The sequence below is a fragment of the Pempheris klunzingeri genome, chromosome 16 (assembly GCF_042242105.1).
Source record: "Pempheris klunzingeri isolate RE-2024b chromosome 16, fPemKlu1.hap1, whole genome shotgun sequence".
Taxonomy (NCBI): domain Eukaryota; kingdom Metazoa; phylum Chordata; class Actinopteri; order Acropomatiformes; family Pempheridae; genus Pempheris; species Pempheris klunzingeri.
In genome coordinates, this window is record NC_092027.1 from 6,677,156 (window position 1) to 6,701,025 (window position 23,870).

General features: G+C 40.8%; 1 protein-coding gene across 1 annotated transcript in view; it reads left to right on the forward strand.

Annotated features, from left to right (window-relative positions):
- The window catches only part of crybg2 (crystallin beta-gamma domain containing 2), a 42,715-nt gene extending 19,365 nt beyond the window's left edge, over positions 1–23,350 (forward strand). Inside the window, exons 5-24 of the mRNA XM_070846847.1 lie at positions 3,034–4,174; positions 4,489–5,271; positions 11,499–11,546; positions 13,139–13,257; positions 14,758–14,983; positions 15,768–15,907; positions 16,033–16,159; positions 16,272–16,307; positions 16,428–16,567; positions 16,779–16,905; positions 17,629–17,786; positions 17,874–18,000; positions 18,085–18,117; positions 18,866–18,978; positions 19,211–19,340; positions 19,420–19,559; positions 20,625–20,748; positions 21,408–21,566; positions 21,725–21,884; positions 22,328–23,350. Coding sequence (XP_070702948.1) covers positions 3,034–4,174; positions 4,489–5,271; positions 11,499–11,546; positions 13,139–13,257; positions 14,758–14,983; positions 15,768–15,907; positions 16,033–16,159; positions 16,272–16,307; positions 16,428–16,567; positions 16,779–16,905; positions 17,629–17,786; positions 17,874–18,000; positions 18,085–18,117; positions 18,866–18,978; positions 19,211–19,340; positions 19,420–19,559; positions 20,625–20,748; positions 21,408–21,566; positions 21,725–21,884; positions 22,328–22,416 — 4,120 coding nt within the window. The 3' untranslated portion in view covers positions 22,417–23,350. The remainder of the gene's footprint in view (positions 1–3,033; positions 4,175–4,488; positions 5,272–11,498; positions 11,547–13,138; positions 13,258–14,757; positions 14,984–15,767; positions 15,908–16,032; positions 16,160–16,271; positions 16,308–16,427; positions 16,568–16,778; positions 16,906–17,628; positions 17,787–17,873; positions 18,001–18,084; positions 18,118–18,865; positions 18,979–19,210; positions 19,341–19,419; positions 19,560–20,624; positions 20,749–21,407; positions 21,567–21,724; positions 21,885–22,327) is intronic.
- Positions 23,351–23,870: the final 520 nt, after the last annotated feature.

Consider the following 23,870-nt stretch of genomic DNA (forward strand, 5'->3'; position numbering starts at 1 on the left):
TCTATTGCATGCAAGGTTATGTCCACAGTGTGTATGGTGACTACATTTGAAGATGTTCAATCTTCACCTGGGGGGTGGGGGTGTCAACATAAGAGCATTTTTAAGGTGCTAATTAGTACAAAAAGAAGAGTATTTGCTGTAAAGAAGAGTTAAACATTCACTAACAAATTACATGAAAACAGATGTTTCTTCTTTGATGTTCAGAGCTGCATAACCAGGCAAAGCAGTCTAAAAATTAGACGGTGCTCACACATAATTGCATGGGATGTTTTCCTTTCATGTGCATGAGCTCACATTCCCCAAACTGAGTGTCACTCTGTGTACTCTCTGACTTGTACTCACTCTGACTTTGTATCGAGGCCGGTACATGTTCTAGGACACATGTGTGCATGGATCTTGATTTTTAGGCATGTCTGTATGTGTTCAAAGAATGTGGTAATACTTGTAACTTAATATACAATATATTAATGTGCTGTGTGTGCTCTCATATACCTGTCTCTTTGAGACTCATTATGTCAGGTGAGACACCATTTGTATGTTACTGTTGTTTAAGAGGAAGGTCATGCTTGCTCTCAGCATTGATAGGTGTGGATCTGTGAATAGGGCAACATGTCCCAGGAGGACAAGGGTCCAATTTCCACTGGGAATGGGGGGATGAAAATGTCAGTTTTGCCACCCTTACTCTCAATATTTCAGGCAGATTTTCTTGAAATCTCTCACATAATATCGTCGTCCTACTGTCCAGATGAGAGATGATCTGAGTTGATGATTTCTTTTTAAACAAATGTTTTTTTTAGTACTGTACATACTGCACAGGCTGGCCCACCTTAATGGTGAATGTTGTTGGGGCTGTATGCAACCTGAAATGAAAATACCTGCAGACATTACTGAATAATAGGTCATTAAGCTTTGATTTGCTGTTTTATTAAAACTAGTATCATCCTAAAAAAGACACTAGACACTAGGTGAACATCAACAAACCTATTCTCTGTTTTGTGGTTTAATCCCCATTGTAGCCTAGATACATTCTTATCTTTGAAATATAAAGGAAAATTAACTATCGTGTTAATGTAATTGTTAACGGTCTGTGTTCATTACTGTATTCAGGTAGATCTGCAGAACCAGCACTTTGAGAGTGAGTGATTCTGTGTGGTCAGTGTGTGGAGACGAGTCTGTTTAGCACCAAGAATATTCAAATGTTTTGCACCCATGCACTTAATGATGCTTTGCACGTCTATGCACAGCGACTTGGAAAAACAAAACACCTGCAGATATTTCTGCATTTTATGTCCTTCATATTTTTAAGCCTGTTTCCTTGTACTTGTCTTACTATTGAGCTGCTGTGACATGGGAATTTCCCCAATGCACGATTAAAAAGTGTATCTTAACTTCATCACATCCAATCAAATGCTTTCCTTGAAAAACATTTTAATTGTGTTTGTTCAAATGATGACATGGCCAGAGGAAATAAAACGCCATGTGTGACTGTGACCTTTCAGGGTTCTTATTTTGTCTTTTCAAACACGGTTAAGTCATTTACAACAGCTATTATATTCACATGACCTTTTAGTAATCCACCCCAGGCACTGCACTTATGTGTGCTACCTTGAATAAAACGGTGCTTCAACCTGTCAAGTTTAAGTGTAGAGTTTCAATGATCTTTATTAAAGGTCAAATGATTCACTAATGCAAATTCGTGCCTGACTCATGAAAGCGTCTTGACATTCATTTCAAGGCTCATTTTGGTTCGTTGAACAGTACTGATGGTGATGATGACACTTTTTAGTATTGTTGTCTTCACGCAAATATGCCCACCCTGCATGGGCTCACACCACAAATCAATATAAACCAGGTCCTGATTTCAGCACATACATTTTCAAATTATACTGAAAAAGTCCAAAATTATGTCATAACTTACACACTCAGATTTTAAGGCACTCATGTCTGTAATGAAATTAAAATTCCAGCTTGGCTTTTTTGTAAACTTATTTCAAGACACTTCTTCCAACTCACACAATTTCAATAATCTACCTTTATAGCTAAAGGAAGAAATGGTCAAACTAAATATATTTTGCTTATAGATAAGCACAGTCTAACATATAAGTCATAATCATGTTACTTAAAGTGGTGTACCAATGACTTAGTGTGTCACTTGATAAAGGGTGTGGGATCCTTGAGAGACAAAAAAAAAAAAAAGATTAAAGAAATTAAAGCAGCAGAAACCAAGATAGCCAATCTTTTAATCCAGAGTAGGGGTCTAACTGTAAAAACACTCGATACTACCATTTCCCATAAACACAGACTTTCTGCTATTAATTTAAAATTGTATAAAAAACTAAGTTGTTAACATTATACCATAAAAGTAAATACAGTAGCTTATCATTGGTATCTGTGTCCTCACATAGACAGCTGCGCAGTGGCACTGTTTATGGATGCTCATATCTGATGTCACTCTGCTGTCAGAGCCGACATTGACGTCTGGGCAAGTGTGTGTGTTGACTGACACTTGCACAGAAAAAAAAACACACAGTATTGTGCTGAAGAGTTTAGCACAGTTCATATGCTGCAAATACAAAGTACAAACAATGTTGACTGACATATTTTGCTTACAGCACACGATCCTCCTAGCGCGCACACACACACACACACACATTGTTGGTTTTGTGTGTTTGCATAGAGTGAATGTAGGTGAAACCTTTTCTTTTCAAATTCCTTACCGTATTGTCCTAAACTTATTCAGTTTATACAAGAAATTCTCTTCTAATTTTCTTTGTTGAAAATACATGTAATAAGTTAGTCAAACGGCTGTGTTAAATATGAGACCTTTGTAAAATGTACATGACATTGCACGCAAGACAAGATACTTAAGTTGGCTTTGTTTAATTTGCATTGTTGGTATGACATGACAACCACACCCTGAAGACACTGCAGCACTTGATACACATTGGACTAGTTACCAATGTTAAATCACACTCTCACTCTGTCTTTTCTGTTCTTTTTTTTTTTTTGTGGTCTTTTTCTCTATTTATCCAGGTCCCTGAAAGCTTCAGGAGCAGCTTTAGAAGATCAGCTGACTAAAGCTGACCAGGAACCTGCTGACAAAATGAATTCAGGCTACAGCAGCCTGAGCACCACACTATCCATAAAGAGTTCATCCCCGCCTAAAGAGAATGATTCCATATATCGTTTCCATAAAGTATCTCTGATCAGTGAGGCTGATGGCACTGAGGGCAGCCAGGACACAGAGGACTTCAGCAAAGCAAGCACCACTGTGACTGAATTAAATGGAGCAGAACCTGACTCAAAGTACAAATGGAGAAATAGATTTGAGGGGGTTACTCAGTATAAGCTGTGCAAAGCGGAGGATTCTCTGAGTTACAGAATGTCTGACACCCACTCCGGTTCCTCCCCCTTGTCTTCCTCCTCCTCCTCTGCTCCCCCTGAGGCTTCAGCATACAGACGCCTCGGCAACGCCTTTTCCTCCACCACCTCCTCCTCCTCCCCCTTTCCAGAGGAACATATTACCCTTGGCAACAGGCTGAATGACAGCACTGGCGTTTATCTGAGCCGTGAGAGCGAGCAAGCGGGAGAGCGGAAAGATGAGCGTAGTGTAGCGCAGCAGGAGGAGCCTGCTGCACCTGCAGGTGTAAGAGAGCGACAGGCGGAGGGAGAGTCAGAGAGGATAAAGTCACACTGGGACTCACAGCAGCTCCCCGTGTCCGACAACACTGACAGTTTGAAAGAGGACAACAACTCATCCTGTTTTACTGGAGTGTTCAAGGCGACGCTCGTCGAGCTGGTGTCCGACCCCGCAGCCCCCCCCTCCACTCCCCCTGCCTCTCCTGAAGAAGAATCCCCCCACCAGTTCGACATGGATAGTCTGGTGGACACCCTGAAGAGCATGGGGTCTTCCCTGAGGCCGAGGAACTCGAGTGTACGTGCGCCTGCTCCGGTCCTCGTCTCCTCCCTGCCACCAATTGTTGAGGATGCTGCCAGTCCCGTCACCCCTGGCATCCCCACCTCCCTCACCAGTCCCACAAAAATGATGGAAGCAAAAGGAAAAGCTGCCGAGTCCCTCAATGGACTTTACACTCTGCCTGCTGACCTGGGACTGAGGAGGGGCTCCTCAAGAGACACTCGTTCACCAATGGAACTGATGAAGCAGAGTCATCAGGTATAGTACATTTACACACAAATTCAGTGAACATCTCATATGAACTTTCCACAGAGATTAGGGTTTTGCAAAAAACAAAGGTACTACTCTTGGAGGGAAACTTAGCTACTGATTCTGATGATAGCATTTTGTACAGTACAGAGCTGTCACAAATCCATTCATATTCCATTCAGAAATCTCAGCAAATAAACTCCAAACAAGCTGCATGACTGAAACTTTTCTGAAAACATGTTTTTTTGTTTGATAGGTTGTATTTCTTTATTGTACATTGACTGAACCACCTTTAACTTTCTGCATGCGCTCAATCATTGCAGGACCAGCAGCCTGGAACAAGAGGCCTGAGCTTTCCCCTGAGAGCATCTGCCTTCAACAGCATTGTAATGAGAAAATCGTCTGACTCCTCTCCCGAAGACTTACTATCTCCGGTGTTTAATGAAAACGGAGTACTTCTGTCTCCGAACTCTGGTTCTCGCCTGGACAACAGTGTCATCTTTGGAAGCTACAGGGCAGCATCCATAGATCAGACGTTTGAAAACAGAATGGCCCATCGCCCACTCTTCCATACCAGCTCACTACCAGAAATATGCCCTACAAACGATCGCATGAGTGTGGGACCGAGGGAGCTAAGTGAGCTCGGCGTTGGAACAGACCAGGCAGGGTCCCGCTTCGAGCGCTTCTCCTTCCTTTTGAACTCCTCTTCCTCGGGCTCCTTGACCGGGGCTGAAGACCCCAACGCTCGTATAAGTCGGCCTCCCCCGCTCAGCATCAGCTCACCACCCTCCAGCAACAGTCCCACTCGCCTCCTCAGCCCCACCAGCTCCATAGACCTCCACAGGCCGTTCACCACCATAGACTCCCCCCTGTCTATGTTTGGTCAGACCCAGGGGATGGGGATGGGGATGGGGATGGGGATGGGAGTAGGCACCGGGGCACTGGGCACTCCCATCCTGCAGAGGAGCTTCAGTAGTGAGGGCACCGCAGGGGTCCAGCAGACTTCATTGTTCAACAGTGTTTATGGAGGGTCTCAGTTCCAGAGCCAAGATCTTGAGGCTGAGAGGAATTTAGCATCGAAATACAGAGCCTTCCCTGATGCTTATGTGAGTATTACTTATATAGCACACATCATTACTGCTGAGGTGATATTTAAATATACAACAATTCAACTGAGAAATGACTTAATCAGTTATATGAGCTGCACAAGCGTGATGTTGCAATGAAAACTATGGATGTTAGAAATTATAAGCCATTTCCATCTTTTAGTGAATAGTCTGTAGAACTAATTTATGTAGGAGCAGGCCTCAGGGAAGAGACGTGCACACAGTCAATAATGCATTTTTTTTCTTCACTTCAAGACACAGGTAGGTGGGAGAGTGAAGTATTCTTCTTCTTTCACACTTTAACAAACGATAAGTCCATTGTGCACAATATGGACACGTTTTCAGTCAATGGAAGTTGTATGAGGCTTGAAATGGTCTGAGGCAGCAACATAAGAAGGAAAATCTTGTTTCTGTCTTTGTCCAATATGTATGTTTACTTCTTGTGTAGGCGGCTCTTAGACGTCCACTTAGATCCGTTCACCTCACAGTTGCAGAAAAAGACAAACAACAGCTCTGCATACAATAGGTCAGAAAGATGACTTCACGTGTGGTTTGTTGCGCACAAAGGAAAAGTCCCACTATGTGTGGCTTTTGTTGGTGTCCGTATACCTTCACATACTGTAACTTATACCATTTATAGAGCTTCTTAATTTAAATATTTGCAGAGCACCAACTGCCATTAAAAGTGAAGGTGGCTGCTGATGGTCAAAATGGCAAAAAAAAAAAAATTTAAGTGTCGTCAATGGCATCCAAACCCCTACCTGACAGACACATGCTGTTCCCACTGAGCATCACAATCACAAATCACACAGAAAAGGGTGTGTATCCAACCTTGTTTTCACGCATGTATGAACTTGTTCTCAGAAGCGAGCCTTCATGCGCGCTTAACTCATTAGGACATGTCTTAAAATGATTTTTATTGGCACAAGAGTGTGCACCACCGTGTGTGCGCGTGTGAAATGCTCTCTCTCTCTCTGCTTTCTGTCTCTTTTCTGTCACTCGTGCTAACCAACTCTGGACCACGCTGCCACTTTCAGTTGTTCTTTCACACCTCAGCAAATAAAGTTAAGTCCACTGTCAGCCATTAACTATTATACTTAATGATTATCTATTGTGAAAACGGTCATGCCAACAGCTGGGAAACGCAGCAACATAACTGACCCCTGAGGGAAAGCTGGAATGTTGTGACAAGCCGTAAAACGATTACATTCTGCTTTTTTATCCTGTGATCCTGTTCTCTCCAGTATATCATTTGCTGATGCTTTTTTTTTTCAGTTCATAACACATTGAAGGGTGTTCATGCAAATACAACAGGAAGGTCAGCTGGATTCAAGAGGTGTAACTACTCAATAGTCTACAGCTGTCCTGTATAGTTTTAATATCAGTGTTTGCACAAGATGTTTGTTCACGCTTAGTTTGCCTCTGTGACGTTCAGTAGCATGGCTGCTGCAGCTCCTCTTTCCAGGTACAGCTCATTGTACTGGCTGAGTGACTGAGACTAATGATAACTTCAGGTGATGTGTTTGGGCCTCTAATGGTTCTTGGAGGGGGCATATTACTGCAGTAGAAACTAAACTTTTCAGACTTGCTCAGCCACAGGGGGTTTTAAGCTGTCTTCTCTGTCAGTAATTCACAGCAGGACTAAGATATGAAGAGAAGGCAGACAGGTCTTCCCATTTGTGTCACAAATACATAACTTTGCAATCGTTATTCTAAAGAGGCAGCTAATTCCCCGTAGCTGTGTAGGCTGCGGTTGTTTGATGTTGTTTTTGACAGAATAATATAATATTATATATCTATATTAACTACAAAGTTGTGTAAAGGGATCCAGCCAGTGAACTGGCATGGTGTGCGATATGCAACATTATGACATGGGTGTGAGCAGGGATGTATTTTACAACTTTGTCCTGGTTTGATTGTGTCAACTGACAAAAAAAAGAAGCGGGAATAAAAATGGATTTGTACCACAATGAACTGCACCGTGGGAGAGAGTAAATAACTGACTTTGGGGGAATTTTAAACCCGCTGCAGGACTTGGGTTTGTCAAAGCTTTAATGGGGTTATGATATAATGATATAAACTTCTTTATGCATTTAAATCATCAATGACACTTTCTCAGTCAGTGAGTGTGAGGCTTCACAATCACTTAATCCCGGTGGAACACTGTCTGCTCCTCTCTGTTTTTTCCTTAAGTCTTCACTGGGCTCCCCACCCATCCCAGCTATCTGTCTGTTCCTGCAGAGACACAGCCGCACCTTGCTTCTTGGACTTATTCTCACATGTCTGTGTGTTGCTTCATATTTGATGAAGTTGATGAAGTTGTCTTGACAGGAGAAAATTGGTGAAGGTGACAGCATGAAAGAAGATGACACAGAGATTATCTGTTCCCTTCTACGAGGTTCCATTTGCTTTGTTTATCAGTTATATGCAACAAATCTTCACACGTCGTTTTGAATATTTAATTTGCTGAGACTGCACATTCCATCTGCAGTCACTGATTTTATGGGAGAGCAGGTCTTGATCAGATCAGCCCAGGTAGCTGGGGGGGGGGGGTCAAATTCTAAAAGTGCCTCTTGGAGTTTATGCTCCAACTGGGCACCAATATAGCAGTAAATTATCACTGGTGCAGCTGTTTGACCTTGTTTGAGCTGTAAGACAAGCAGTGAGGTTAGGGAGGAATATATGCAAAGAACATTTGCAGACTTGTACTTTAAGCAGGTAAAAACTAACTATGCTGCATTAGATGTTTTGGAGGGAAATGCTGTATTTTTTCTTTAGGCGATAGTACGATTAATTGTAATTTATTTTAAAATTGGACTCTTTCAAATCACAGTTTTAGTGCAGAGATGTAACAGCTGACAGGTGTCACCATGCAGATATCAAAACATAGTCATATGTGACTTACCAGCAGTTTGTTATTATCATCATAACCATTCAACTATGCACTTGTCACTCACTGGTTTGGATCAGGTTTTTCTGCCCAAAAGCATAAACATACAGTAAAGTGCAGATGTTACTATGACATGCTGGAGGAATGTGAATTTCAGTTGATGTAAAACAACAACTATGACAACATTGTTTAGTGGAGAGACAGATCAAACACAACTGTATTTATACATATGAGCAATCAATACAATACAATACAATACAATCTATACATGTGATTTTGCTGAAGTACATGGGGTCATTTAGATTGACTAACACAAAACAGACTACAGCTTTACTGACAAGCAAGCTGGGGAACTGTCTTTTGCCCATTTGGCAGTTCATTAAAAACACAGAGCACAACAACATTTAACAGTATGAATACTGAGAATAAAAAAATACAATAAGTAGCATCATATATGTACAGTGGAGCAAAAAAGTATTTAGTCAGCCACCAATTGTGCAAGTTCTCCCACTTAAAAAGATGAGAGAGGACTGTAATTTTCATCATAGGTACACTTCAACTATGAGAGACAAAATGAGAAAAAAAAAAAATCCAGAAAATCACATTGTCTGATTTTTAAAGAATTTATTTGCAAATTATGGTAGAAAATAAGTATTTGGTCAATAACAAAAGTTCATCTCAATACTTTGTTATATACCCTTTGTTGGCAATGACAGAGGTCAAACGTTTTCTGTAAGTCTTTGCAAGATTTTCACACACTGTTGCTGGTATTTTGGCCCATTCCTCCATGCAGATCTCCTCTAGAGCAGTGATGTTTTGGGGCTGTCGCTGGGCAACACAGACTTTCAACTCCCTCCAAAGATTTTCTATGGGGTTGAGATCTGGAGACTGGCTAGGCCACTCCAGGACCTTGAAATGCTTCTTACGAAGCCACTCCTTCGTTGCCCGGGCGGTGTGTTTGGGATCATTGTCATGCTGAAAGACCCAGCCACGTTTCATCTTCAATGCCCTTGCTGATGGAAGGAGGTTTTCACTCAAAATCTCACAATACATGGCCCCATTCATTCTTTCCTTTACACGGATCAGTCGTCCTGGTCCCTTTGCAGAAAAACAGACCCAAAGCATGATGTTTCCACCCCCATGCTTCACAGTAGGTATGGTGTTCTTTGGATGCAACTCAGCATTCTTTCTCCTCCAAACACGACAAGTTGAGTTTTTACCAAAAAGTTCTATTTTGGTTTCATCTGACCTTCTCCCAATCCTCTTCTGGATCATCCAAATGCTCTCTAGCAAACTTCAGACGGGCCTGGACATGTACTGGCTTCAGCAGGGGGACACGTCTGGCACTGTAGGATTTGAGTCCCTGGCGGCGCAGTGTGTTACTGATGGTAGCCTTTGTTACTTTGGTCCCAGCTCTCTGCAGGTCATTCACTAGGTCCCCCCGTGTGGTTCTGGGATTTTTGCTCACCGTTCTTGTGATCATTTTGACCCCATGGTGTGAGATCTTGCGTGGAGCCCCAGATCAAGGGAGATTATCAGTGGTCTTGTATGTCTTCCATCTTCTAATAATTGCTCCCACAGTTGATTTCTTCACACCAAGCTGCTTACCTATTGCAGATTCAGTCTTCCCAGCCTGGTGCAGGTCTACAATTTTGTTTCTGGTGTCCTTTGACAGCTCTTTGGTCTTGGCCATAGTGGAGTTTGGAGTGTGACTGTTTGAGGTTGTGGACAGGTGTCTTTTATACTGATAACGAGTTCAAACAGGTGCCATTAATACAGGTAACGAGTGGAGGACAGAGGAGCCTCTTAAAGAAGAAGTTACAGGTCTGTGAGAGCCAGAAATCTTGCTTGTTTGTAGGTGACCAAATACTTATTTTATAGAGGAATTTACCAATTCATTCATTCAAAATCCTACAATGTGATTTCCTGGATTCTTTCCCCCCATTCTGTCTCTCATAGTTGAGGTATACCTATGATGAAAATTACAGGCCTCTCTCATCTTTTTAAGTGGGAGAACTTGCACAATTGGTGGCTGACTAAATACTTTTTTGCCCCACTGTATGTTCTTTGTGGACAAAGGTATTTTGTAGCCCTACCTTTTATATTCAGGGTATTGTTTGGCCAATTAGACCCTTTTTCTCTTTACTTTGATTAAATACCACAAATGTGAAGCCAGTATATTTTTATTTGAAAAAAACTACTAAACATGTAAAACTGAAAAATTGCAGAAAAATAATAGGTAAAGTCAATTTTTTTTTTAAATGTGGCTCTATGGTGGGAGACGTTTTTTGTTGTGTGGAATGTCTGTGAACAGTAATGAGTCACTCTTTTATTTACTAGGTCAGTGCTGAAAAGGCACCAGGCGGCTATTCAGCCCCTCAGCTTGCTTTCACTGAAAGTGCAAAAAGGTGCTGTGTTGCAGTTTAGCAAAGTTGAAATGATGTTGTGTCCTGTAAGGATGGTTCAATTTAGCTGAGATTGTTTACTTTTTTCTCACAATGTGTCAAATGTAAAAACCTCTCCAAATTAAATTAGGGCAGGGAGGGACACTAATGAGGACTGTTGAAATAGAAGCTTCTGTAGCAGGGCCTCTTTGGTTGGTAACGTGATCCAGATGGTAACCTGGTTCCTACAGAGCTTCCAGAGCGTAGAGGCCAAGTGATACCTGAGACCAAATACACACACACACAAAACGCACACTGATCTCTTTAAGAAATCTATTTGTAAATTTCCACACTGCTTCCCTGCCACCACATTCCAAGTTGCACAAATAAACATTCTAGCATCATACCATCCGAGATTCCCCAGACTCAGAAATGCACACCACGCACACATGAAAGTGAAACAGTGAGTTGATTCACCACTTGCTGGGTTCACCGTACTGTTTTCAGAACAAGCCGCAGGTGAACTCGTACTGTTGTTATCAGTGTGGGTACTGAAAAACTTGATTTAACAGGTACAAGGGAGGAATGTTTTGCCACCTGTAAAAGAGGTGCTTGTTCTGTCATGAAGAATGTCCCCTTTCTTTGCTTCCCCTCCCTGTAGCCCCCAAAACCTGTTGAACGAGGGGACATTTACATTAATGCATGGATTGTTTGGCATGTGAAAATTCACATGTAGAAGTTGGGTGTAATCTAAATGATTGGTGAGATTATTGCATGGTTAAATTCTATATTTTAATATGTAGTAGTAGCTTAGTATACATTGTGCTTTATCTTTGCTTCTAACTTGACCTTTTCATAGATTGCGTCAGAAAAAAGAAAACGTAAAATAAAATGCTCTGTTTCATATTTTATGTATTTGGAAATGTGCTAAAGTGTTTGTTTTTCTTCTGTAGCGCACTAAAACAAAGGAACATGGAAAGCTCAACCCTCGTCCTGGAAAGGTGAGTCTGCAGCCACAACGACTACATGTTGCTGAGATTCATGCTCATGTTCACATTCAAATATGTGTCACTGATACACATCAACCTGGGATCAGGAAGTAGAACCATCACTGTTTCTCTGGAAGTTGGCTTGATAAACAATATTCTCTATATCACAATATTCTTGTGATGATGAATGGCACAGACAGAAAACACTGATCAGAGGGTGGAGAGAAAGCACAGGAGAGAATAGAGAATACAGAGTGTCTACTTTAGGTTAGTTTTCTCTGATGATGTCCTAAAGTGTATTATAAGTGTATGTATAAGTGTAAGCCACGTTAATAATGTGACTCCAAGGATGGAAATGTTGGTTGGCCAGTTGCTCAGTTGTCTTCACTTTGGTTCAGATTGCCATCACATTTGGTGCAGATATCCACGATGACTCCAAATGACTTTAATCATTCACTCACTTTTAATCTGTTGTCATCAGCAAGGTCAAACAGGTCCAGGTCCTCATCTGTACTTTGTGTTTAGTGCTAATAGGAAAATGGTAGCATGCTAACAAACTAAGCTAAAGCTGTGAATGTGGTAAACATTGTACCTGCTAAACATCAGCATGATGGCCTTGTCATTGGGAGCAGGTTAACATGCTGATGTTCCAAAGTGCATCGCTAGTGTGTCAGTAGAGTCTTGTTTTAAGTTCAAATGCATTTCTTAATACAGATTCTTAAAACGTGATCACATACAATGTTTTGTGTAGCAACATTTAGATCTAAAAGAAAATGCACATTTATCTTGAGTCAGTCTTCTTGTGTTATAATGTAAAGTTCCTCCTCAAAACAATGTGCACTTGAATATTAGTGGGGATTTTCAGTCTCTACTGCTTAAACTGCATCAGCCTATACCAAATGTAATTGTCAACTGCAAAGAAAGTTGTATATCAGCTAGGCTGAATTTCTTTCTCTGGTGTTATGCTGGTACCCATTCATTCACGAATTACATATCTGGTTTACCAGAGGGAGGAAAAAAAGTAACTGGTTCCAGACTTACACTCCACTGTGTTTTTCTTTCACTGAACAGGTGTACTCACATAGCTACTTTTTCCTCATAACTGCACTTCTCAAGTAGCAGACTGCAAACACTTTGATCTTCACCAGATGACCAAAACCATCCCAAACATGGAATTTCAGGCTGTGATTGATGCTCTTAAAGCACATATCTGCCACATTTGCATACTCCAGAACACACGTGTTATTAACATTTAAATGCCAGGCCTGCTCCTGCATGCAGTTGAAGGCGTGCATTTTCTTATTGAAGTAATCTGGAATGCTTTAGGTGCAGCTGACATTTAGATTCAGTTTCCACGCTGACTGGACGTAACATGTCAGTACTGAAGGGGAAAGAACCTCCTAGAGGAAGAGAGCTACCCTTTTTATGTATCCACTGGTTTAAGTATTGATCCATGTTTGAAATATTTCTTTTGTGTGTCACTGTGTGTCAAGTCACACATCCAAACTTCCACCCGTGTCTGCAAACATCTGCCCTGCTGAGATGAGCAAAATACTGAATGTCCATCATTATTCTATTCTTACATTTGTCCACATTTGTTCTAGATGTATATCTTTGACCAGCCAGGGATGTGCGGCCAGAGGATTGAGGTGCGCAGTGATGTCATCGATGCAACTCCCTGGGTGCTTCAAGAGACCATCTCCATCAGGGTCATCAGAGGAGGGTGAGTGGTTGAACTGAACACACATTTGCTAAGTTGACACATGTTTGCTAAGCCAAAATTACCTGAAAATCAACAAGGTATAGAGTCAATAGCAGCGTCCCACCTCAGTGCTACATACTAATTTCATGCAGTATGTATCCACTTTACACTACTTGTCATAATATACCGTTTTAGTATGCAAAAAAAATCTTCGTACTCGCTGGAAAAAACTGAAATGGTCTTACTTTGTTTAATTTTTTGTAGCCCTGAGGAGCTCCTACATTTTCTTTGTGCATTGCATTGTGGGACAATTTTGTGCAATAACAGCAAAATCAAAAATCAAGCCAACCTTTGGTAGTATAGTATACAGACTGTTTTGAGTATACTTTTTTTCTACTACATTCTTCTACAACCTGCTTAGTAGTAGTATGTACCTTCTACTGTAGTATATATTATGGAATTAGTACACAGCTACAGTATTGTAAGCTAAATAAGCCTGTGTTATTTGTGCTTTACAAGTAGGGACCCACATGCACCAATACATGAAACTAGATGCAAATTTTTCTAACAAATTCCAGCAGTAAATAGACGTCCGCCACAGTGTCCGCCACATATTTGGTACCGCTGCCAAGAGCTTCAGAATGCCAAAGGTAGATAAGATGACACCTGCACATCTCGTTTTTCTTGAAATGCGAGGTGTGTAATTAAACACTGGTTTTTCAAAATAAACCCCTCTCCCCGGATGGGTTCAAGTAGCATCAAAACAAAACAGCCATTGACGTTCCATTTCCACGCAAATACTTTCAGTAGTTAACACACCCACACACAAGCGCAAATAATCTGAAGTGTCAGACATGGAATGTTTCTTCAAACAGCCTACAGTGTGATGTTGCAGTAACACCGATGGCTCTGCTTTGACCTGTAATGCACTCTAGGCTAACACTTGCTTGGCTTCTTCCAAAGAGGTAATTATATTGTCAACCCAGGCATCACACAGGCCACCTCTGTCCAAACCACAGCCAATGCTGGAATTTAAGAGCTTAAAGTAGAGTTTGCATTCCATTAACCCCAGACTAAGCTCTAGTTTCTTTTATTGAGAGATTTACTTTGGCAAAGCAACACTGTGCTTTATTGTAGTTTAAATGCCCTTTTGTTTCACTTGTTTTCTTTTTTATGCTACTTTCTACTTCTACTCTCATTACTTTACAGAGTGGAATATACTTTTTATTCCATCTGCATTTATTTGACAGCTTTAGTGACTTTACTAAAGCTAAAGAAAGTTACTTTACAGGTTACCTTTTCATTTACAAAACCTTGGATAAGGTTATAAAATCAAATGCATTTTCAAAGATTAGAAAAGTGTTTCCCAATCCTTTTTGCTGCTGACACCTTAGATCCTTTAACCATACATCAGCTGGGTCTATCAATTTCATACAAACACATTATAAAACACAGATACACATTAGAGGTACATTAGAGGTTGTAACTTGTTCCCTTTTGTTGCCCTTTTTTCCCCCCCAGATGGGTGCTATATGAGAAACCTAACTTCAAAGGGGAGAAGATCGCTCTAGACGAGGGAGACATAGAGCTCACCTATCCCTTCGACCCCCCAGAGGAGCAGCTGCAGAATGGGCAGAAGGATGGTGAAAAGCAGAGCGGAGAGCAGAACGGAGAAGGAAATGGAGAAGAAACGGAGACCAAGCCAACCAGGAGGTTTATTATTGGATCTGTGCGAAGAGCTGTCAGGGTAAGACAAGTCTACTCTCGTGTGTTTGGTTATTACATTCAAATAAGTCTTATCTCCTTGTTATCTGATGCTGCAGCCATGAGTTTTTTGAAGTAGTAGCACCATCTAGTGTCAAAAGTAGGAACGAGCACCTGTTGATCCACTCGGTGTTGGTGATCGATTCAATAACCTCTCTGAATATGTTTCCATCTTTTGAGCTGTACTCTGCCATCCACCATTGTAGTTGCTTAAAGTTACAGTATTTATAGATCCACAACTTTTCAATGCCGCAACAAAAACTGAAGCATTTTACAGAATTTGACGTTTTTTTATGTATTCATTCAATGCTGTGTGAATGCATAATGTAGTTGAGCTCAGATCTCTGATTAGTGAGGTGATGAGCAACAAGAAATAGATATATTTGAGTTTGTTCAGAAATGGTGATCATATAGTTTATTATTTGTCGACCAGAGAACACTGTACGTTTTGTAAAGAGCATAAAGATCCCTATCAAAAAGGTTTTTTTTACGTTATGTGTTTATGTACATTATATTTATTGGGCTTTGAAATATTGGCACACCCCTCAGAAACGCTGGTCTTGGTTTGGCAGTAGAACAAACCTTAAACATCATCAGAAAACATGGTGAGAAAATCCCTTTTGTTCCAGTTTGGATTATAATGTGTCAGTGTAGTTCCCACTATTGAATATGTTGGGTTTTTTTTCAGTTCCCCCAGGACTGCAGCATTACAACCTGATATTTTCTCCATTAAACAGCATTAATGGATGCTCTCTGTCCTCCCTCAGGACTACAGCGTCCCAGAAGTCAGTCTTTTCCCAGAAGAGAATGCAGAGGGAAAGAAGATCATCTTCAGAGATACATCTGACGATGCCAGGATTTTTGGTTTCCCCATCAAGGCGAACTCTATCATCATTAATGCTGGCCTGTGAGTTGTGAATTATGAGTTTGATCAGAAAATGCATATTGAATACATTATAATACACTAAAAAAAACTGACATGGATTACATGCTTTCACTGTTTTCACTCATATTAACTTTTCTCCTGCTCAGATGGCTCGTGTACGCACATCCCTTCTTCCAGGGTGTACCACGTGTCCTGGAGGTTGGGGGTTACACCAACCCTGCAGCCTGGGGCGTGGAGCATCCCTATGTGGGGTCATTGCATCCACTCAAAATAGTAAGTTGCACTATCAGAAGTATGCACAAGCTCTGCTCCTTACTAATTCTGTATGAAGGTATGTAAAGGCTCATTGTTTGCAGGAAGTAAATGTATTTCTTTTTCATCACAGGGTGAACCAAGAGTTGAAAATATGAGTGAACCAAAGGTAAGAATGTACTATAATAAGTATCTATTAACAGTAATGATATGACACCTTCTGTGTGATTACTGAGACTGAAAAAGCCATTAGTGTGTCCTGATTGTAAATTACACTTTTTGTCTGTAGATGGTGATCTACGACAAGCCGTACTTCACTGGGAAATCGAGGACCATAAGTGCCAGCATGAGAAACTTCATGACCAGAACAGACATGCAGCAGACGGCCTTTATGTACAGTGTCGGTTCCCTTAAAGTAGTGGGAGGAATGTGAGTGCTGCTTTGCAATGTTTGTATTCACTGAGCCTTGTAAAGAGATCTTAGTGATTATTAATAGATATTCTTAAGAGGCACTGCTGCACAATTCAGAAGGGGAGTTGGGAGACAGAAAGCCGATATCAAACGGCCCCAGGGCTAAAATAACTGGAGTGTGATCAGATATGTGTGTTTTTTAACCTTGTGCCTCTCCCTGTTGCTGCAGCTGGGTGGGCTACGAGAAGGAGGGCTTCCGAGGCCACCAGTACCTGCTGGAGGAGGGAGAGTACCATGACTGGAGGGTGTGGGGAGGCTGCGATTCTGAGCTGCGCTCCGTCAGGGTGATACGAGCTGTAAGTGGCGAGGACACTGCTGTTAGTGTTTTGTTAATAAGTAAATAATTCAAATGTCTTGAAATTCTCAGTCCAAGCAAAAGGGAATGTGTGGCTTCCACAGTGTGCAAACTGTGGATTAAATAGTCCAGAGGTTGTTTTTGCAACGAGTGAGTGGAGGCTGAATTAGAAATAAGACAACCTTGACTAAACCAACAATGACATTGAGAAGGTTGGTTACTCCAATTTGCTCATGTACATCAATAATTTTGAGTCAGACCTCCAGTTGATCAGTGATTCATTCACACATAACATCACCCACAGCGCAGCACAAAAGACAATCCTCTTCATTAAAGTCTTATGTAATCTAAAAAGCACACTGATAGATGGTCTTTGTAATGTTGATACCGGGTGCCACAAGTTGAATTTCGTTAAACAACAACTCAGTCTTGAGTTAATAAATCTGGAAACCTTACAACGTTAACATAGGACATGAGAGATAATCAAGATTAAAACAGCATGCACAAGGCAGGAATGACTTGCAACATAAATTTACTTGAACAAAGTCAAATCGTTCATTCTTCAACACTGCGCCTGATTCATGTGGGAAATGTGGTTGTCGACATGTTTCTTTATTATAAATATGAATCTTATTTCATCCACACCAGGCTTTTGTGGAAGTAGGTCAAATGAACCCATTTTCTTCTTCCTCTTCTTTTTCTTCATCTTCTTTTTCTTCTGCAGGACCTTACAGACCCCTTAATGGTGATGTTTGAGCACCCAGAAGAAGAGCAGGAGGAAATGCAGGAGGAGAACACCTTCGAGGTGGCGGAGGCCATCAATGACGTCGAACTGTTAAACTACAAAACCTCAACGCGCTCCATCCATGTACTCAGTGGAGCGTGAGTTGATGAGCACTATATTTACCACTACTGATTGAAGTGGCACTGTAATACAATCATTAGTTAACTGTTTGTTTGTCCCTCCAGGTGGATAGCCTACTCCCATGTAGACTTCTCTGGGAACCAGTACATCTTAGAGAAAGGCTTCTACAATAACTGTGCTGACTGGGGCTCTCAGGATAGTCGCATCTGTTCAGTCCAGCCCATCCTACCGGTGAGGATCCAAATCTATCTGCTGGATTTGAAGTGAACTGATGTTGTAATTTTACTCAGATTTTTGTTTTCTTTGGGTTTTCAGGCTCCAAGCGACAGCTCAAGGAACAGGAATGAGGTGACTATATCGGCTCTCACTCTCAGTTTTATGCTGTTTAATTCACCTCAATCAAGTCATTAGTCTAATAAATTGTCTATGTTACCTGCAGTCTTATCTCACTTAAATAGGATATTTGGTGCGCTACTCAAAGACGGATTTTCAGATTTAAGAAAAAATACAGATCACATCCTTTTTAAAATAGATGCACGCACGTCTGGGCTGCAGATGGAGTTTTGTAATTATAATATGGAGGAAATAATCTTCCTTGAGTTTCTTTTCACTTCCTGGAGTCTGTCACAGCACAGTTCAAATATTCAACTCGGCTTTTTGGCATGAGCTGGTTAATACTTTGTAGATGCACTTTGCTCAATGGAGGGAAAACCCCTATTTTTTTAGTGGAGCGTGCCATGAAACTGCTTCAACATGCAGGTTGGAGTTACTGATTCCAGCTTTTTCAAAGCCCCTTAGCTAGGACACTGTAAACTGTGCCTTCCTCTTGGATGTTTTATTTAAATGTTGCAAGTGATATATTAGATTGTATGTTTAGAGTTCTGAAAAGAATTGTCAATCAAAAGACTGGCTGCATAAAACGTGACCTATTGCAGCTGAAAATAAGATACATAGTTCCTTCATAGGGGCAGAGCAGCATCGCAGCAGAAGCACTTTTACATTCAGTGCTTAAAAAAGATTCAAATAATTAAAGAATAAAAGGCTTCCAGCTATAAACGTGTCTGATCTCTCACTTTCCTTTCCTTTTGTCTGTCAGGTAATACTTTACTCTGAGCCAAACTTCCAGGGCCAGTGTCACGTCTTTGACCGCAACCAGGAAGCCGTGCCAGAAAAATTCCTGACCAAGTCCTGCCGAGTGTCAAAGGGAAGGTGAGGAGCCTTTACAGCAGCCCTGCAATTATCCAAGGAGAAAGGAAACAATGGGGAGAAAAGTCTGTGAAGTAGAAAGTAAAGAATGATGTGTGAAAAGGCTACTAATGCAAGGCTGAACAACAAAATGTGCATGATTTTGAAGTTCAGTGGGACAATTGTGAGGTTGGGGAGGAATATGTTACGGCTAATAGTGAACAATTCATAAGTAATTCATTTCTCTGTGTTTCAGCTGGGCGCTGTATGAGAATAAACAGTACTCTGGGAACTTGTATGTATTATCTGAAGGAGAGTACCCCAATTTAACCAGCATGGGGTGTCTGCCTGGCAGCGCCATCCGTTCTCTCAAGGCTGTGCCGATGGTGAGAAATCTCTCAGACAGAACTCTGCTCTGTATTCTCCGCTCTGCCTTGCTCTGAACCTCCGTGTCTTCCTGCCCAGACGTTCTCGGTTCCCTCCATCTCTCTGTTTGGCCTCGAGTGTCTGGAGGGCAGAGAGATCACCACAGAGACAGAGATCCTCAGCATGGTTGAAGAAGGCTTCAATAATCACATTCTCTCTGTCAGAGTCAACAGCGGCAGGTACACACACAGAGAGATGCACGACACACAAAAGAAATATGAAAAATATGAGTGAGTGTGTGGTGGAATCCTTATATGAAAAGCCACACACAAAGAGCTATATAAAAAAAAAAAATACATGAAATCAGAAATATATTTTAAATGCTACTGTTTAAAATTGAACAGGTACAGTAAAAAATACAGGGAAGTGGGAGTCAGGCAAGTAGTAATTGCATATTTACACAATGAACGGCACATTCAAAAGCGATCAGTATTGTTCTAAATCAAATGTTTCTGAATGCAAAGCATTTCTAAGTCTAAGTTTTTATAATGTGCATTTTCATTCCACAAGATAACTGCACCACATATCATGGAATAATACTGACCACAGGATGTTTTATACAGAGGAAGGTGAAGATTATTAGCCTGTCTAGTTGGGTAATTATGGAATTGTGAAGTATTACGAACAAAAAATCTAAAACCATGAGGCAAATCTGCATTGTTATGTCTCACTTTAAAGACAAATGTACAGGTTCTATCAAAAATAGTCAATAACTGCAATTTAAAAGAGTGGTGCACTTGGCAAAACAACTTTGGAAAAAGTTGCTCATCTAATTGCAACTGTTTCTGCAGCAGCAATATTTTGTAGAGATACCATGGGAAAATTGCATGCCCATACAATATAACAGTGTGTTAAATATGGATAAATTAAACTATAATATAATGTTAACAAGAATGTATTGTGTACAAAATTTCTATAAAGAAATTTTGTGCTCATCTTGTGGGAAACTGCTTGACCATGCAAATGTTTGCATGTTTGCATTTGCACAAGTTTATTTGCATTGACACACACCATGAAGTAGCCTCCTGGTTTTACATGGGAGCGGCAACGTCTCGTCTTTTTGGGAGGCTAAAATAATCCAGGTGGATTTGTTGATTGCAAATTGATGATTGTCTGTCACGACACATTGACAGTCGGCATGTTACACTGGAATGTCAAATTAAACAAAACCAGCATGTTTGTTTTGGGTCCCTGTGTACGCTGTTTGTTAGCAGGCAACTAATTTTGTCTCTCTGCCTTCGTAGCTGGGTGATATGTGAACACACCAACTACAGGGGGCGCCAGTTCCTTCTGGAACCAATCGAAATCACCAACTGGCCGAAATTTAGCTCACTGCAGACTATTGGCTCACTGTATCCAGTCAGACAGGTTTGTTAGCACATCATCTTCACAGCCTCTTTGTAGCCATGAAGTGCACGTTTAGATAAGCTTAATATCCATCCTAGCAGAATTTCATCACTTCACACACAGTGTAAGATGCAATGCGTAGTTCAATAATTGGCTCTGAAGAGTTAAAGATTCTTCCCGTCACTTAGGACCGGTATCAAAATGAACAAATGTTGTAAATCGTTTACTGACATGTTAGGACTTTTCCTAGGCTTAATTAAAGAATAAATAAATAAAGTGCCTAAGATTAAACTCCTGTGATTGGTTAGTTACACTCACCTTTCCTTGACACAATTCGTGGCTCAAAGCACGAAGCACAAAGCACAAAGCTATGTCTGACAGTAGAAGAACGTCATTTAGACCCTGATGAATGTGATCATTTGCTTAAAGTGTGACATTCAACCAAATGTCCTTTTGGATGGCTTTTAGTCCCGCGAGCGAGTGATCTGTCACCACATTAACGTGTTGGAGAGTCAGTTTCATGTTTTTATAACACAATTAAAATCTCTGACACCATGACTAGACGAATCTTGTTTTCCTTAGAAGTATGTAAATGATGTAAAACAATCATAATTTAACGTGAAAAGCCAAACTTGAACCTCTGCCTCTGTAACCACAGCTGGTATTTTTGACTCCTGCAGAAGCGTCACTTTTTCCGCATCAAGTACAAAGAGAGCGGTCACTTCATGTCCATCCAGGGCGGCGTGGCGGAGATGAAGTCAGGACGAGTGGTGGTAACACCAGAAGTGGAATCCATGAGTGACATCTGGTTCTATCAGGACGGCCTCATCAAGAGCAAGGTAATGCATGTTTAAAAGGTCATAATGTTGGCAGCAACTTGATGACCAGAAGCTGATCTGTTTTTTTTTTGTTGTTGTTTCTTTTGTCATCCAACCATGTTCACTTGAAGCTAGTCTGAACCCGTACTGTGTGTGTGTGTGTGTGTGTGTGTCTGTAGTTGTCCCCAACCATGAGCCTTCAGGTCATGGGTAACATCGAGCCGGCAGCCAAGGTGGTTTTGTGGACAGAGACCCGGCAGCCTATCCAGACCTGGACAGCCCAGATGAGAGGCCTCATCACCAGCCTTACTTTCCCTGGCATGGTCCTGGATGTCAAAGGTGTGAGACGAAAACACGGCACATTGGCACATTCATTATACGCCTTTATTAGACCTTCTCTTTGTTATTGTCTTTTTATCATCTTTAACTGGCTAAATTTGAGAATCTCTTTGAGAAACCCACGTGAGGTTTTAAACATTTATATTTCCAGCCAGTCCTTCCACAGTGTTATATTGTTATATGAACTATTTTCTTATGATAGCTGATGCATTTATGTGTATGTAGAATTTTACCATTGGAGTCGGTGGAAGAAGTGCTAATTTGAACCCCTTTATTCACTGACGGGTAGCGCATTAAAAAAAAAAAAAACAGAACTTGACTATTTCGTTACATTTCACCACTATGTGCCACTAGATGGTAGTTTTTGCTTTTTCTAGATGATCATTACAGCGTTACCGTGATGATTTTAACTATCTCAACAAGGTCATTTTCTTTTTCATCAGGTGGCAAAAGTTACGACAAGGACCACGTGGTGATCATGCCGGAGAGCGAGGAGAGGTCCAGCCAACAGTGGGAGATAGAGATGCTGTAACCTGTTGTAGACACCTCGTGTTTCTCCTCCTCAGCAGAGCACCAACAGCGCTTCTCTTTGCAGAATGCTTTGGGAACACTGCCACTGCCTTACGATGTAATTTATTACAGTGCCTTTTTTTTTTTCTTTTTTTTTTTTCATACAACAAAGCCATGAAAAGCTGCGCTAGACAGTTAAGTGCTTTGCAATAAGTCAGATAAAAGAAAACTGTTGAGTCCCTTGACCTGCTGCTGCAACTGGGTTCATCATATCTTACAAGTAAGAGTTTGAAAGCAAGAATAAATGTATTTTTGAGGATGTACTGAACTACTGTGTACAAACCCAGCACGGACAGAAGTTCATTTGTATCCACTTATTGAGGGTATGGTTTGACCTTTATCTATTCCTTTGACTTTGACTTTTATCTCATGTTGTCATTTAACACATTCAAACCAGAATCTCCTTGTTTGTATGATTCCAGGTTGATGCAAATTTCCTGACTGTAGAAGTAAAAATAGTTGATGCTTTCATGACATTGTTTACAAGTGGAGGAAACCAAGTTTTAATGGCCTCTGGACATTATTATCCTGGAGTGAAAAAGCACATTTCTACCAATGCTTTGTAGACATAGTGGATGAACAAAGCCAAACGAGTTCATAGTGTGCAAAAAAATGTATGTAATGGTTTTTAAAGGTATTTTTATATGTACTGTATGTATCATTGCTTGTGTGGGATTTTCACAGTTATATATTATGCAGGATTTCATATTTAAAACACACAAACCAATGAAATGGGTCGTGTGTGTCCACTTACTCTATTTCTAGTTATATTTTTGTTACAAGTCAAATTGTTACACGAAAATCTGTAATACCTGCATCAGCTGCATGTTGATATTTGGTACTATAATGTAATGTAAGAGGGAGTGGTTTGAAAATATTGAATAAAAAAGTGTTAAATAAAACAAAGCTGAGTAATCGATTTCAAAAGAATCAATGCAGTATATCAACTCACTAAAAAGCCGCTTACTACAAACGTTTATCCTGATTTCTTTGCATTCATAGGTGTTTTTTTTTTTTTACACAGGTGACACATTTTCCCTCAGTCTTGTTTAAAGTTTTGCTCATATCATTGTGTTATCACATGTTTTTCATGTAATCACAGTTTAAGTTTTCTGCTCTGTTCAGGCCCTCTCAGATGTTTCCATTATTGCGTATCGTACATTACGTTCAAACCTGGAGTGGGTGACATTACCACACTGACTGCAGTTCAGCTCCGCAGCTTCACAGGAGACTCAACTGTTTCATTAACTTCTTTCACTTCTCACACGTCAGTTCGACACAAACACATTTTTATTCTTCAACTTTCAGCTGTTTTTTACCTCTTTACACATTAGCTGACAGTTTCTTTCATGATGGTGACACATCCGCCACTTTTAATCTACCGCTCTTCAAACAACACTTCAGCTGTATTTAGTG